Source organism: Pyxicephalus adspersus, chromosome Z, assembly GCF_032062135.1.
Source record: "Pyxicephalus adspersus chromosome Z, UCB_Pads_2.0, whole genome shotgun sequence".
NCBI lineage: Eukaryota > Metazoa > Chordata > Amphibia > Anura > Pyxicephalidae > Pyxicephalus > Pyxicephalus adspersus.
In genome coordinates this window covers 89,126,108-89,141,137 of record NC_092871.1, presented here as the reverse complement: position 1 = coordinate 89,141,137, position 15,030 = coordinate 89,126,108, and the positions used below count along the sequence as shown (strand labels likewise).

General features: G+C 38.3%; 1 protein-coding gene across 4 annotated transcripts in view; it reads left to right on the top strand.

Moving 5' to 3' along the window:
• Positions 1–15,030, top strand: part of LOC140343802 (uncharacterized) — a 25,985-nt gene extending 10,955 nt beyond the window's left edge. For 3 of the 4 annotated variants that reach the window (XM_072430680.1, XM_072430681.1, XM_072430682.1), the window contains 10 exons: positions 5,391–5,632; positions 5,719–7,155; positions 7,654–7,746; positions 8,587–8,691; positions 9,466–9,575; positions 10,251–10,445; positions 11,161–11,323; positions 12,556–12,721; positions 13,315–13,409; positions 14,640–15,030. In XM_072430680.1, the coding sequence (XP_072286781.1) occupies positions 5,485–5,632; positions 5,719–7,155; positions 7,654–7,746; positions 8,587–8,691; positions 9,466–9,575; positions 10,251–10,445; positions 11,161–11,323; positions 12,556–12,721; positions 13,315–13,409; positions 14,640–14,734 (2,607 nt within the window). In that variant the 5' untranslated portion in view covers positions 5,391–5,484 and the 3' untranslated portion in view covers positions 14,735–15,030. Of the gene's footprint in view, positions 1–4,956; positions 5,125–5,390; positions 5,633–5,718; positions 7,156–7,653; positions 7,747–8,586; positions 8,692–9,465; positions 9,576–10,250; positions 10,446–11,160; positions 11,324–12,555; positions 12,722–13,314; positions 13,410–14,639 lie in introns of those variants that run through there. The other variant, XM_072430683.1, reaches the window with a different exon arrangement.

Sequence of the window (15,030 nt, the reverse complement as noted above, 5' to 3'; positions counted from 1 at the left end):
CAGCTGTAATCAGCAAAGTAAGCTTGCCAAATAGGTTTCCAAAATATGAATACTAAAAGTGAAAAAATTCTTGTTGAAGAATAGTATCCATATTTTGGAAGATATGGTCTTTGTATTGTTTAACAATGCATTATATTGAACCTTTACATTTATGTTTGTACATTTAGATTACTTGAACCTTTTGGGTATACATAGAAAGTTATTCATTGACCTACTATTACCCCTGAGGAAGCTCACAATGGTGAAACGCGTAGGGTACTATGGATGATACGAACGGGTTCATACTTACTTATCCATGTTATGGTGATGTATATGCGCTTAATGTTAGTTGAACTTTGTATAGTGCCTCAGCAGGTCACAATAAACCCTTGTCTGTATCACAAGAAACTATTGTGACACACAAGTAAAAGGTTATACATTTCATTTTTTGTGTGAAATTTGTAATTATCAATTATATTTCTAATATTTGTGCTGAAAACCCCATCTTTTCTGTTCTTTGTTATAAATAATCATACAATCTAGGGTATGGCATAATCAAACTACCAAGTAATAATATAAGGTATCCACCACACATCACTCCAGTTTTATTTATTTATAAATTTTTTTGTATTTATTTTAATAGATTTAAAGTTTGACCTTGGCACAATCTGAACATATCCAATATTTTTGTAACTGAATAAGATAAATTGAAGGATTTAATCATGGTGTTTATTGTTTTACATTTCAATCTGAAGATCTAAATCCTTTTCAGCATTTTCTACTAAAATGATATTAATATTATTGTTAAACAGTATTTATTTAGCTCCAACAAGTCTGTACAATAAATAAGGAGAGCAAATGACAACTTCAAACAATGACAGTAGAAGAGCTTACAATCTAAGAGGAGGAATGTTATTTATTTATTTTCAATAAAACATCTGAGCAGAACCCTTTTTGGACCCTTGATAAATAACAATACAAATGCAGTAATGCTGATGTCACTACAAAATAAAAAGCCCAAGCCCAAAATTCTATCAAGCATACTAGGATAGACGGGTGTTTCTCAACCTGCTTCCCTTCCCTTCTGGTGACAACATTGTGGATTTTCTTGTGACAACTGATACCAGGTCAAAAAAAATGATACTCCTAGGGAAGCAAAGAGAAAAATAAAAGTCTATAGTCCAGTTTATCCATACCAGGGTTCCTCCAGAGGTTGTTAGGGGTTCCTTGTACAATTTTACCCCTCAGGTCAGTAAGTGACCCCAATGATGTTTTTGGCTATCTGTAAGGGTGACATTCTTCCCACTGGCCAGCAATGTAAGAGGAATTCTTCCCACTGACCACCACACTAATATACTGTGATCTGTGGATATAATAATTATATCCCTGAATATCTGAAAGTTATTTCAAGGGTTCCCCACGTAGAAAAGGTTAAGAGGAAAGTTGGCACCTGGTACCAAGTCAGAAACAGCCTCTGGAATAGACTTTTTATTTCAGAAACCTTTTAGAACCATAAACAGTCATACATAAAAATAAAATTCAAAATTAGTTTGGGATATTTAAAAAATGTTTATTTGGGATATTTAAAAAAAGTCCAAATATTATCAAACCTCATTACACTAATGAGTAAAGAGTTTATCCGTTGGGTCTCCTATTTCTGTTCTGTGTTCATAACACATACATATATGCTGTACTTTGCTGGGAAAGAGTGGAGCCTGAAAATGACCAATTTACCAAAATATTCAGGAATCACAGGAAATGTGATTATAAGAAAAAAAAAATCCACTCTTAGACATTTGTCATGGAATGAAGTGTCTCCATTATGATATTTCCCTTCTGCTTCCCTTCTGGTGACAACATTGTGAATTTCCTTGTGACAACTGATACCAGGACAAAAGGAAAATTATGCATCTTACTCCTAGGGAAGCAAAGAAAAAAAACTAACTCTCGTCCATTGTTTCCCAACTACGATCCCTCCAGAGGGGTGCTGGGGGCTCCTCGAGCAGTTTGCCGTGTAAGGGCCACCAATGATCTTTTTGGCTATCTGTAAGGTGACATTCCTCCCACTGGTCAGCAATGTAAGAGGAATTCTTCCCACTGCCCACCACACTAATTTACTGTGATCTGTGGATATAATAATTATAGAAGGGGTTCCCTGTAGAGGTTCCACTCTATCATCTCTATCCAAATTTAAATACACTTAAAATAAAAAGTTTCACACAACTACTAAAAACAATATTTTTTAAAAAAAATGGAATGATTTGTTTTCCCATTTATCACTTTAATAAAATCTTAAAATAAATCACAGGTGTCGTTAACAGCCAAGGAAAATATATGTTTTATTTAAAAAACTGTCAAAGGTTAAAATTGGTACAAAAGTAATTTACACCATTCCTGCCGGGGTATAGATTTGTGTTTTTAAAAATGATTTCACTTCCTCCAGATTTTTGGAATCACACTTACCTACAAATGGGGATTAGTTTTAACTTTAGATTTTTTTCTAATTTTGGAGTTGTTAACCTCCCAGTCAGGATTATATTGCTATTAACGAGTCTTCACCCTTGTATTTGTTCTTGTGATAATTGTCACAAGTATGTAATATACAGCGCTGCGTAATATGTTGGTGCTTTATACAGTGGTACCTATAAGTCCGCTTTGGTATAAGTCCAACTTGGTATAAGTCCTGTTTGGACACAAAAAATCTTTCTTGGTATACAACCTTTGTGCTGGAACTGGTATGGGTCAAAATGAATCATAACACCGTGCCCTACCCTTATTTACCTCTTTTGAGACAAAGCCACAACTGGCCACGAGTGTCAGTACGTCAGTTACTACCATTCAGTGAACACCCTGCGCTATATCTCTCTGTGAATTACAGAACATCTCCTCCCCCCCTTCTCAGCACCTTCACTACTCCACTCTTCTCAGCAAGTGGGGGTAAATTTTCATTTATTTCATCGAATTGCTTTTGTATTTATGTATTTTAGTATTAGGCAGTGTTCACATTTTTTTATACAGCCCCATCAATGTAAACTGGATTTTTTTTTTTCATGGGAATGGATTAATTATTTTCCTTTTATTTCTTATGGGAAAAATTTGTTTGGTATAAGTCCAAGGATCTGGAACAGATTAATGATTTATACCAAGGTACCACTGTAAATCCTGTTTATTAATAATAATAATAATAATAATAATAAAGTACTCAAGATTATAGAAAAGTTTTTTCCTTGCTTTGCAGAGATTTTCTCTCTTTTCATGTTGTGCCATCAGTGCAGGAAGGAAAAAGAAATCTCTCATACACTATGGGCTCTACTTACAATTTATTCCCATGTCAATTCGTTAATAATATTCGTTTGTTTCCTTTACATTTCCTATTGCGACAGCTGTGTTTGTGAGGACTGGCCACTAGGTGGCAGAACGAGTAAGTTGTTTTAATAGAAACTGAAAGGAGACTTGTAGAGAGATTCGACCATCTGCCAGCGAATATCAGATGAATGGACTCATTTATAAATAGAGCCCTAAATACAAAATAAAAATAGGTTTCAACAGTCCCCACTAACAAAATAAAAAAAAAAATTCTCTGTTGTGCCCTTACTCCCTAAAGCCGCATACACACTTGCAATTATAATAATAATTATAATTAATATTTATAATTAATAATCGTTGGAAAGGATCTTTCAGGATCCTTTCCAATGACTTAGCACTCCACGATGTATGAATGAGCTCTGTACATACAGCACCGTTCTGCTCTATGCGGGGGGGGGGGGGGGGGGGACGGAGCGGCACCCTGCTGTGCTCTCTCCCTCTTCACTTGCATTAGGATCGCTCGCCGTTCATCGACGGTCGTTCGGACGATGAATGACGCACGCTGTACACACTTCAGACATATCGGCCCTGAGCCGATTATCGGGCAAGAACCATTGGAAGTGTGTACGTAGCTTAACTCTCTATTGCGCTTACGCTCTCTCACACTTTCTCTTTGATGCTTTCTTTCTCCCTCAATCTCTCTGGCTTTCTTGCGCACTCTCTTTCCCTTTCTTGCGCTCACGCTCTCTCTTGATCTCTCTCGCTTGATCTCTCTCTCGTGCGCTTTCTCTCTGTCTCTCTCTCTCTTTTGCTCTCTCCTTTATTGCTCTCTCCCTCATGCTGCATAGGTACATAGCTCTCACTCTCTTGTGCTCTCTCACTCATTCTCTCTCTCTGTCTCTATCTCCCCATTGCTATCTCTTCCTCTCTTTGCTTGTGTTTTCTCTCTCTCTCTCTCTCGCTCTCGCGCTCTCTCATTTGTCATTTTATCCCATTTGTTCTCTCTCTCTCTTGCTTTCTCTCTCTCACACTTTCTCACTTTTGCTCTCTCACTCTCTTGCACTCACGCTCTATCTCCTGCTCTCTCACTCGCTGTCTCTCTTGCTCCCTCTCTCCCTCTTTTTGCCTGTGCTTTCTCTCTCTCTCTCTTTCCCTCTCTTGCGCTCTCCCTCTCTTTGATGCTTTTTCTCTCTACCGCTCTTTCTTTCTCTCTCTTGCTATCTCAGGCTCTCTCTCTCCTGCTTTCTCCCTCACGCTGTCTCTCTTCCTTGCACTCTCTTTCTCTATTGCTCTCTCTCACTATCTCTTGCACTCACACTCTCTCTCCTGCTCTCTCACTTGCTCGTGCTCTCTCCCTCATTCTCTCTGTCTCTCTCTTTCCCCCCCTCTCTCTCTGTTATCTCTCTCTCTTTCTTTCTATAAAATATGTAAAAATACAAATGAAGATAAAAGCAGTTTGTCCGGTTCAGGTGATGTCCCTAGAAAGCAATGGCTGTGAATCAACCTGAAACCAGAGAACTGATTCATAACTCAGAATTCATGACCTCATAATGGACTTTTTCATTTTTGTGTAACAATGGCAGCAAAATTGAGGAAAGAAGAAAAATCAATATTAGTATGTGATAGAAGTGAGGTCAGAACTGACAACAGTAAACAAGTATGAGGAAACCGTTCAAATAAAACATACCTGGTGAACAATACCTGCAGGAAGAAAAACTTCAGAAAATTCAGAATAGTTTATGGAAAAAAAATCTCCACCCCGAGAGGCTTCACTCGTTATAAAGCCGTCTCTGGCAGACAGATTTCATCTCAGAGCTCGGAGCAGATTCCAGCAAGCAGGTACGGCTATTATTGTGGCAAATGATTATCAGGGAACTAAACATTAAGGATTTTAGAAGTGCTTGGAGCTTGCAAAACCAAATCCTCTGCTTTCTTGTTATCGGTCACATAGATCAATGAATAGCTGATTGGTTATTACAATGACTAGAAGGAGCATAAAAAGCTTTGGTTATCTGCTACAAACTCCAAAATCTTGGAGGGGGGGTTCTAAAGATTTGGATAAATGAGAACTCAAATGGTGACATGATCAAATAATTTCTTTTCAGAACCTGGTATTTGATTTCCTTGCTGTAAGAATCGGATTGAATATATAATTTGCTCCGGGCACAACCATTGTCTACATTTTGTAAAGTTCCCACCATGGAGGGGTTTCCCGCGGTATTCTACAGTGAGCCGGCTGTGCTGGGACTCCTTGCCAATGCTGTTAGCGCTTTCCTTGTCTGTATGCAAAACTTCTCTCTGTTCAACACCTCCGTTCCCATTGGTGGAGTTGAAAATATCCTTGCAGGTAAGTTTGTGCCAAAAGTAATGGCAATGTAAAGTTTTGTATTTAGGAAGTGGCCCAATGATTGACGAAGTGTTGTTTCTCATCAGGTGTTCATCTGATATTGATCGGGGGTATCACTCAACTTATTGCCGGATTCCTGTCATTTAGAAAATATGATCATTTAGGTGGTACAGCCTTTATAGCCTTCTCTGCTTTGTGGAGCAGCTATGGCGCTACTCGTATCATTGTTGGTGCAGAACCAGGTGCCCAGAACAACTCCATAATGGCGACACTTCCTCAGATACCAGTGCAAGAGAGTGCCGTGGCTGGGCTTGTGTCCTATATCATCATTGCCTTCATTCTGGCTTTCTGCTCAGCAACAGTCAACTATATCATGCCTTTTGTATTTGGAGCACTCACACTAACACTGATTTTTGAAGCGGTGGGCCTGTTTGGTCGCTGGGCCTTGGTAGTTTCTGGCGTGCTTGAACTGGTCATTGTGTTGTGTGGACTCTATGGAGCAGCAGCCCTCATGCTGAAGGGTATCACCCAGAGATACGTGCTTCCAGGTTTCGGCAATGCTCTCTTCAATGTCCTACTACTTGGATCTGCCAATCGTAAAGCTTCCAAGACCGCAGGAGAAGAGAAAAAGAAAAATACAAAGTACGCTGAGCCAATGGCCCTGGGTAACCTCTGTGACACCATCTCCCCATTCATCATGGCATTCTACTGCTTCGGTTATATGAAAACCTTTTATGTGGGAGCCATCTGGGTCAGCATTAATGTCCTCTCGCAGCTGTTTTCTAGTTACTACAGTTATCTGAGGGACGATATATACCATGCCACCAAGTTTGCTTTCCATTCTATCTTCTGGCTAGTCAAGTCTTGGGAGGAGTTTACTGCAACATTCATCCTTGCATCTGAAAATGTCTCAGACAGCCGAGTGCACATGGTCGGTGATTGGTTCTTTTTGGCATCAGCTTGCGTGTTTTGCTTTTTATCCCTGAATAAGGATGCCCTCGAAGTAGCTCATAATGTTGCCTTTGCTCTTATGACTGTGTCCACCATCCAGCAAATCCCAAGCAATGCTTATTATATCTTCTTCGGGGTTACTTGCAGTCTTTTTACCGCAGTCTCTCTATACACCACCTTTGCAAGCCTTGTGAATTCCATTGCTGAGAAAGTTCTGATACCCATTGGAAACATAGTTATATCCAGTACTAAGTTCCAAGAAATGTTGGTTTGGGGTAGGCAATGCCTACAGAAACAAGGGCAGGTGCTAACCGTCAAGGAAAATGTCAGCTCCCGCTCCACAGATCCTCTCTTTTATATCTGTAACGGTTTAGCTGCCCTTGCTGCCATCCAGAGTTCCTTAAGTTATTCAACCTCAACACATTTATCTATTCCTTGGGTGCTCATACCTGGTGCTATCATACAACTATACATCTGCAGAATTGATATCCAAGGAGGCCGAAGATTTGGGGCCGTTCTCCCATTTTGTTACTCTGCTGTCTGGGCTACCTGGGTCTGGCTACATTTTACAGGTATGTAATAGACCATATTGGATAAACCAGTACCATGGCTTTAATTGCGTTACCTGCCCCCCAAAGTCTTATACTCGCCTGTCCCTATTGGCTACTGGCACCCTCAAAGACACCATTACAATGAATTCTATTTGGCCAGATTCATGTGCACATGGATGTAAAAAATCTTTATATGTTCCTTTGGAGAGTTTACTTATAATCTGTTCCAATGGTGGCTGAACTTTTCATTGGAAAACATTGTTTCTTTTTTTATGTGTGCACACAAAAAGATTCCCAGGAACGTGTCCAATCGCCCACATAGCTAAGAGTTGGCAGGGACATGGACAGGTCAGTATAAGACTTTAAGGAGTTATGCTGGGACAGTTAAAGAAAAATCCCAAAGTACATTGATCTTTAAATAGTATAAAATAATTATAAATATCCTGAAAAATAAATATATGCAATTTCTCATTCTTTCTTCTATTACTAAAGTCTAAACAATCATAATTTTTCTCATAGGTTCTATATTAGGAATCGATCCAAAAAATGATGTTGGGTTCACAGTCGGAGCTATCTCTTTTCTGGTAATCAACGCCTTCATGATTGCTTTTGGTAAGTATGGCACAGATATAGCTCAAACTGTGCTGACTTATGTGAAACAAAACCATTTAACTTCAATCAAAATATTAGTATCAAATCACGTTCAAGGAAAAAGTTTTGATAATAAGGAATGTATTGTTTAAAGGTCATGATCTCCGGGCTTACCTCCCTGGCTTTTAAATTTACCATAAACTGAAACCTGTCCACACAAATAATTACTTATGTCCCCCAATGGAAGCCAATCCGGCATCATTTATATCTTGGCCAGCAAGATCTACTGGGCTGCTGACCACACAAGCATGGGCATGAATGGGAGCTTGCTCCTATCATATGGGTTTATCCCATTCTAGTCTCAAACGCAGTGTTTATAAACAAAGCCATGTGATCATGAAGTCAGTGCCCACATTGAGTTCCAATGGGTTGATTGGAAAACAAAGCCATGTGATCACAAAGTCAGTACCGACATTGCGTTCCAATGGATTCATTGGAAAACAAAACTATGTGATCATGAAGTCAATGCCCACATTGCGTTCCAATGGATTCATTGAAAAACAAAGTCATGTGATCACAAAATCAAGGCTAACATTGAGGTCCAATGGGTTGATTAAAAAAAAGCCATTTGATCACAAAGACAGGGCTGACATTTTGGTCCAATGCATTAAATGGAAAACAAAACCGTGTGATCCCTACGTCAATGCTGACATTGAGGTCCAGTGGATTGAATAAAAAACAAAGCCATATGATTATTTTAATTAACATGATCTCCTTCTCTGGAATAATAATTATTTGTATAATCTGCTTTCATGACAAAAGTATTTAAAAGTATTTTTCTTTTTTTTTTGTTTTGTCTAGCCGCTCATGCCAACACCGTCCTTCTACTTCTCACTTTAACGATGGAGGCCATAATAGTCAGTTTCATGCTCTTCACTCTGGAAGTTCTTCCTATTCAGTATGAAAGTAAGTGTGGAGTATTTTTGTGGATTGGCATGGCATTGGATATTATTATTTTTGAGTAGTATTTATATATCAATAACATATTACGTAGCGCTGTACATTAAATAGGGGTTGAAATGACATCCAGATACCGACAAGGAAAGGACTCTGCCCAGAAGAGCTTACAATCTCGGATGTATAGAATTAGATTGTGAAGTCATTATTTAATTCATTTATCTCAATTACATTTAGCAGTACAGCTAACATCCTTTCACTAGCACACATTACCTGGGTTTGGTTCCTAGAAATGTCCTATAATGTGTCTCATGAGCCTAAAATGATTTCTAAGAACTGAAACAAACCAGTTGTGACAGTGAATCGTTACAATATAATTATAACATATTGCAATATAAAAACAATGATATCATTCATTAGAAAAGTCCCGCCTCTGTACTTTCTTCAGCTGTCCTTGAGCTCCAGTCTGGATGCTTTGCCTCTGCTGACATATCATTTCCTCAATGATCAGACTGTAACATTGTAACTTGTCACAAGATAGGAAGTTTCAGTTGATCTTGGAAATACATCAGTGATCAGAGACAGGAAATGCACCATGATTTATATGATGGTTTAATATCTGAGCCTTCCCTTCAGCCCAAGGCGTAGATAATAAAAACCTACGCTGTTCTTCTAGAAAGCTAATGACTGTACATATATTTAGAATCTCAAGGTTCTGCTATGTGAATGTCTTTTTTTCATTCCTTTTCTCTGTATTCATTATCCATTTTTCTCTTTCACCAGTTACCGTGCTGTCCATACTCAGCATCATCTGTATCTATGGCTTCTTTGCTTCCCTAACAAACTGCATGTTCAACAAAGAGCTCATCCCACTCGGACCCCCGGTATTTAAGGTAATGTCAAACTAAAAAAAAGAATCCTCAATAAAAACACATAAATGTAACTAAAGATATTGGGTTGTTGGGTTCACTTGGATCCATTTCTCTTATTGAACATTAAGGCAGTGAATCAAATATTTTAGAGCCAGAACAAGAGAACATAGGGGGAATTGATTCTGGAGACAACTCTTAGAATTCTTTTTACTTTGCAAGATTTCTACCAACTTCCTTCTGCTTCCATGCAACAGAAGAAAAGTTAGTTTTCTTAGTAGTATACTGACTTCAAAAAATAACCTTAAGCCTTCCCAAAGCTAAAAAGAAAGTTAGGGACAAGTTTTATCTGTCAATGCATTCTGCTGCACATGTATGTAGCTTTGGTAAATTTTCTCACATAGGTTCTACTGAGCAATGCATTCTAGATGGCTGTGGTAAACCATCCCTATGAGGTCCATCTCAGCTCCCTTTAACATTTGCAAACTTAAGGGAGCCTACAGAACCATTGGCTGTTTTATGTGACCACACCATGGACCAATAAAATTACTTGGACTCTCAATAAGTTGGGCTTAGTTCTTGATTTTTGCTCCCTTATCACCCCAAGAACAGAATTTCAACCTCAAAAAGAGTCCCTCAAAAGTACTGTACAATGGAGACGATATATATGAGATGATATATTTTTTTTTCTGTCTTCAGAGAGAAAAGCCGGAGAAGAAGGAAGAATCCCCCAGTTCATGCCTCCTGGCAAATTCCCGCAGAACAAGCAGTTTGAGAACAATAGCAAACATACTGGAGGATGGAGGAGTGTGTGGAATTCCAACTGACACAGTTTACGCTCTTGCAGCTTCCTGCAAACACCCAGAAGCCATCAGAAGGATTTATACCATAAAAGTAAGAAAAAATATGACTGCATATTGCTACAATAGTATAACATTATGTATATATATATATATATATATATATATATATATTGTTTATTTTTGGAATTTATTATTTGTTTGTTAGCAAATTACACACAGGTAAATTATATAAGACAAAGAGCTCACCATAACACCTCAATGAGCTTGTTGGACATCCCATTCCGAAACCATGGATATTAATATGCAGTTGCACTTCCTTTCTCTCTTTTATATCCTCTTCTTTGAGGGCTTTCCACATTTTGGAGGGTGTCAAGTGGGAATTTGGCCCCATTCAGGAAGTCAGGCTACTGATAATGAATGAGTTGTCCAGGTTCACCATTCCAATTCATCCCAAAGGTGTTCAGTTAGGTTGAGGTCAGGGCTCTGTGCAGGACACTCGAGTTCCTCCACACCAAACTGGTGACCCCATGTCTTTATGGAGGGGGCTTTGTACCCCGGGGTACAGTCATGGGGGAACAGAAAAGGGTCTTCACCCAACTGTGACCACAAGGCTGGGAGAGCACAATTGTCTACAATGCCTTTGTATGACAGAGGATTCCCAGAACCCCTCACTGGGGACACCTGAATTGTCCACATACGTTGGTCATTTGGGGTGCATATGCTGTATAAAAGAGAATACATAAAGATGAATATTTGGTAATTAGGGGCCTTCTTATAAATTATTGAAACAATGTTTTATGTTACAGGAAAGACCTTCAGAAAAACCTATTTGCATCTGTATTTCCAACCTGGACCAGCTGAGGGTCACCAATCCCCCTTTCAGCCCTCTTCTATGGAGATTCATGGACATGGTGTACCCTGGAGGGATCAGCTGCATTGTTAAAAAAGGAGATTGGCTCAAAAAATTAGGTAAGCAATATTTAGTATTGTCCTACAGTTGTGACATCCCGTCACTTTAACATTTGGAGACACATTCTTGCTGGATGTGCCCAAGCTAAATGCAAGCTGTTGCAGCATTGGTGCTCGTAATGAGTAAAGGCTACTTAGTTAGGAAAGTGAATAATGATAAAATGAACCAGAATTCTGGTTCAATCATTATTCATAAGGCTCCAGAAACCATAGAATTACTGAGAACTTATCACAATTGAAAATGAAGATCACCAACAGCTTTGTTCATTCTATGGATGACACTATCATGCACACAAAGCGGGTATGTTTCCATGCATAGTAGGAATGCATTGTAAACCCATTGTAGTGCTTGCACACACATTAAACTGAATGAAGCACCGTGCATTCTCTCTATGCATGGTAACATACTGTACTTGCATTATGTGCATTGTGGTGCCATTCATGTGAATTCACTGTACAAAGGAGTGCAATGCATCACATTGCACAACAATGCTATATGGTGCATTGCTAACAAATGGGGTCATTTGCTTTTTTATAATTATATCCTGGCATTCTGGCAGTGCAATAGAGTAAATTTGGGTCCTTAAAATGCACTCAACTGCTTCCAAAGATTAAAATGGCTCCATCGCTTGTTATAACAATCTTCTTCACTATGTCTCCTACCATTGGGCAGGTTATAGATACCATGCCTTGTGCACAATTATCAGAGAAGAGAGAGAGGGAGACTATTTTACTTTTGGCAAAAATACATGCAAAAAACATCGATATTTCTAAAATAAGAAAACAAAACACACACATAGATATTCACACCTAAGCTGCTAATTCAGTTCTGCAAGGGATTTTACGTCACCTTTTCTAGATTCCCCCAAGCCAAACGTTGCGCTTAATGACAGCCGCAGCTATTATTGCTTTACAGATATGATTGCTCGCAGCACTTGCCAAGTTCATTTGTGATTCAGAAATGTGTCACAGTATACAACCATAAAGTACATTAGCTAAAGATTATTCTACGATAGTTAGTAAACCCGTCAACAGTAGCTGTTTGGCTTCTGAGTGGTAATAATTAAATCACATTTCATGCTTCAAAAAGCTTAACAGTAAACTGTTCAGCAAGGCCTAGCATCATTTCTGCCCGGGATATCCAGAAATGACGCTGCATTCATCATTCTTTATAGGATTCCAGTTTATTATTAGCCAATGATGTGCTGTAACTGATTTGTTTATTTTTGCAGGTGTGGGGCCCGCCTATGAATTTGTTGGGACAACCGACTCCATCATGATCAGAGTCCCTGACCATTCAGTCACAGCCCATCTTACCGACATGACGGGTCCGTTAGCCATCACCTCTGCCAACCCGAGCGGAGAAAGTGACAGCACTCATCATGACCATGTGATATCGTAAGTCACAGATAATTGCATAAACGCCATTTCATTCACATTTCCTTTTGGAGACATTGGGTCTGATTTGTTAAAGCTCTCCAAACAAAAGTGGGACTATCATGGGAGAACCTGGGTAATCCATCAAATCTGGAATGGCCATGCAAAAATGGTGTGCATCCCCCACCTCTTAGATTGTAATCTCCTCTGGGCAGGGTCATCCCCTCCTCCTGTGTCACTGTTTGTATTTGTTGGTCTGCAGCCCCTATTAAATGTACAGTGCTGCGTAATTTGTTGGCTCTATATAAATATTGTTTAATATTACCAATAATAATAAAAATCAATTGCTAATATAGCTAATGTTTTCAGTCCATTCCAGGTTTCCTGGATCACCCAGGTTCTACCATATTAGTCTATCTTCTCCAGTCTTGGAGAGCTTTAATAAATCAGATCTAATGTAGAAAAAGCAATTGCCAGATATCTATGTGTTTTTTAGTATTAGGGTCGTGGCAGTATAGTATTCTAAATGATATCATATCATGCTGTATATAACTTTCCACAATCCTCAATTACAATAATCAATGTAAAATGATGTTTCTTGTTTTTTGTTACAGACGTTTAAGTAACAAGTTAGATGCGGTCCTGTGTGATGGAAATTCTAACGAGCTGGTCGGATCAACCGTTGTGATCTGCACCAAAATAGATGAAGGTAAATGTCATACATTAGTCAGATGTGCTAACAAAATAAATAAAAATAATATAAATATTATTAGATTAAAAATATTGTGGGTCAAATGTTTATCTAATTTGCACATTTTATGCAACACTTAACAAAAAAAGAACAAACCATACATAATAATAAAAACAAAAAAGCCTAAAGATTATTGATTACAAAAATTAAATAATTTAAAAAATAATCAGAAAAATATTATTGAGAATCCTATTAGGGATGCCTAGATCAATCCAGGGGTTAATAATGGGGTTCCTATTCCTGGGTATTAAAGTAAAGACAAGCCTGCTGATCCAGGGAACATCTAATTATCTCATAGGATCAGGAAGGAATATTTTTCCCCTGTTTGAGCAATTTGTACCCGGGTTTATAAAGTTAAACTATGTCCATAGGTTTTATATCTGGGATATGGTAATTTCACTAGTGGTTGTACTTGATAAACTTAACTAACTATGTAACTATGTGAATTTTATTTATGAGATTATTTTCTATTTCCTGTCTCACTGACATTTTCGAAGAAGTGAGGGGGTGTTCAATCTTAGACAGTTCCAACAAATCTGATTTCCCTATTGGAGGATTTCCCGTTTTTGTGATCTATCCAAATTTTGGATTTCCAATCATCTGAGTAGAGACAATGGTCATACGGTGGTCATCACAATGGTCATCAATGGTCTAACCTATCCCTAGCCTATATCAGACTAAATGTATACCTTAAGACAGTTTTTCTGGAGTTCTTCCAGAGATTGCTGGGGGTTCCTTGAGCAATCTGTAACTCTCAGGTCAGTTTAGGGGACCCCAATGATCTATATGGCTATCTGTAAGGGTGACATTCTTCCCACTGGCCAGCAATGTAAGAGGAATTTATCCCATTGACCACCATACTGATATACTGTGACCTGTGGATATAGGAATTATAAAAAGGGTTCCATGAAGACCTGACGGGTATATCAGGGGCTAAAAATGTTGAGAAACTTTAGGACTTTAGGGCTTTAGGACTGCTCTAGTTATAGCACTGAGGAAGGAAGTATTAACCCTCTGAAACGTGTTGGCACTTCTACGCTTCCATTCCTTAGTAGCAATGAGGGTCTTTCAGCAGTGAGGATGGAAAGGTACAAAAACTTCTGAGGGTTTTTTTTTTTTTACATTTTGTAATAGTTTGTTTTGTATTCAGGATTTGTTTTTTTTACATTTGTCCTTTCATTTTTTCAGGATCAATCACTATATTGCGGGAAGGATGTGTTCCAGCTGCTAAAATAATGCAGATCTTTGAAACCGCAAAGAACATGGAATACAGCGTGCTGTAGGAGTAACAAAAGCAGGGAAAAAGAATGCGTCTTTATATGAAGTGCTGCAGAAGAATGCTGGCCGTTCTTAGTGCAAATATATAACATTGTTTCTTTACTTGTTGGTGTTTTATTGTATTTATTAATGAAACGTTCAAAAAATTTATTGGAGAAAATTGTTTTATTTCAGCTGCTTTCCTAAATGTTATCAAAATTTAATTATAATGATGATAATGATTTTTGATAATGATGATGATGATAATGTATTTATTAATAATAATATATAATTATAATTAAAAAAAAATTGTATTTCCTCA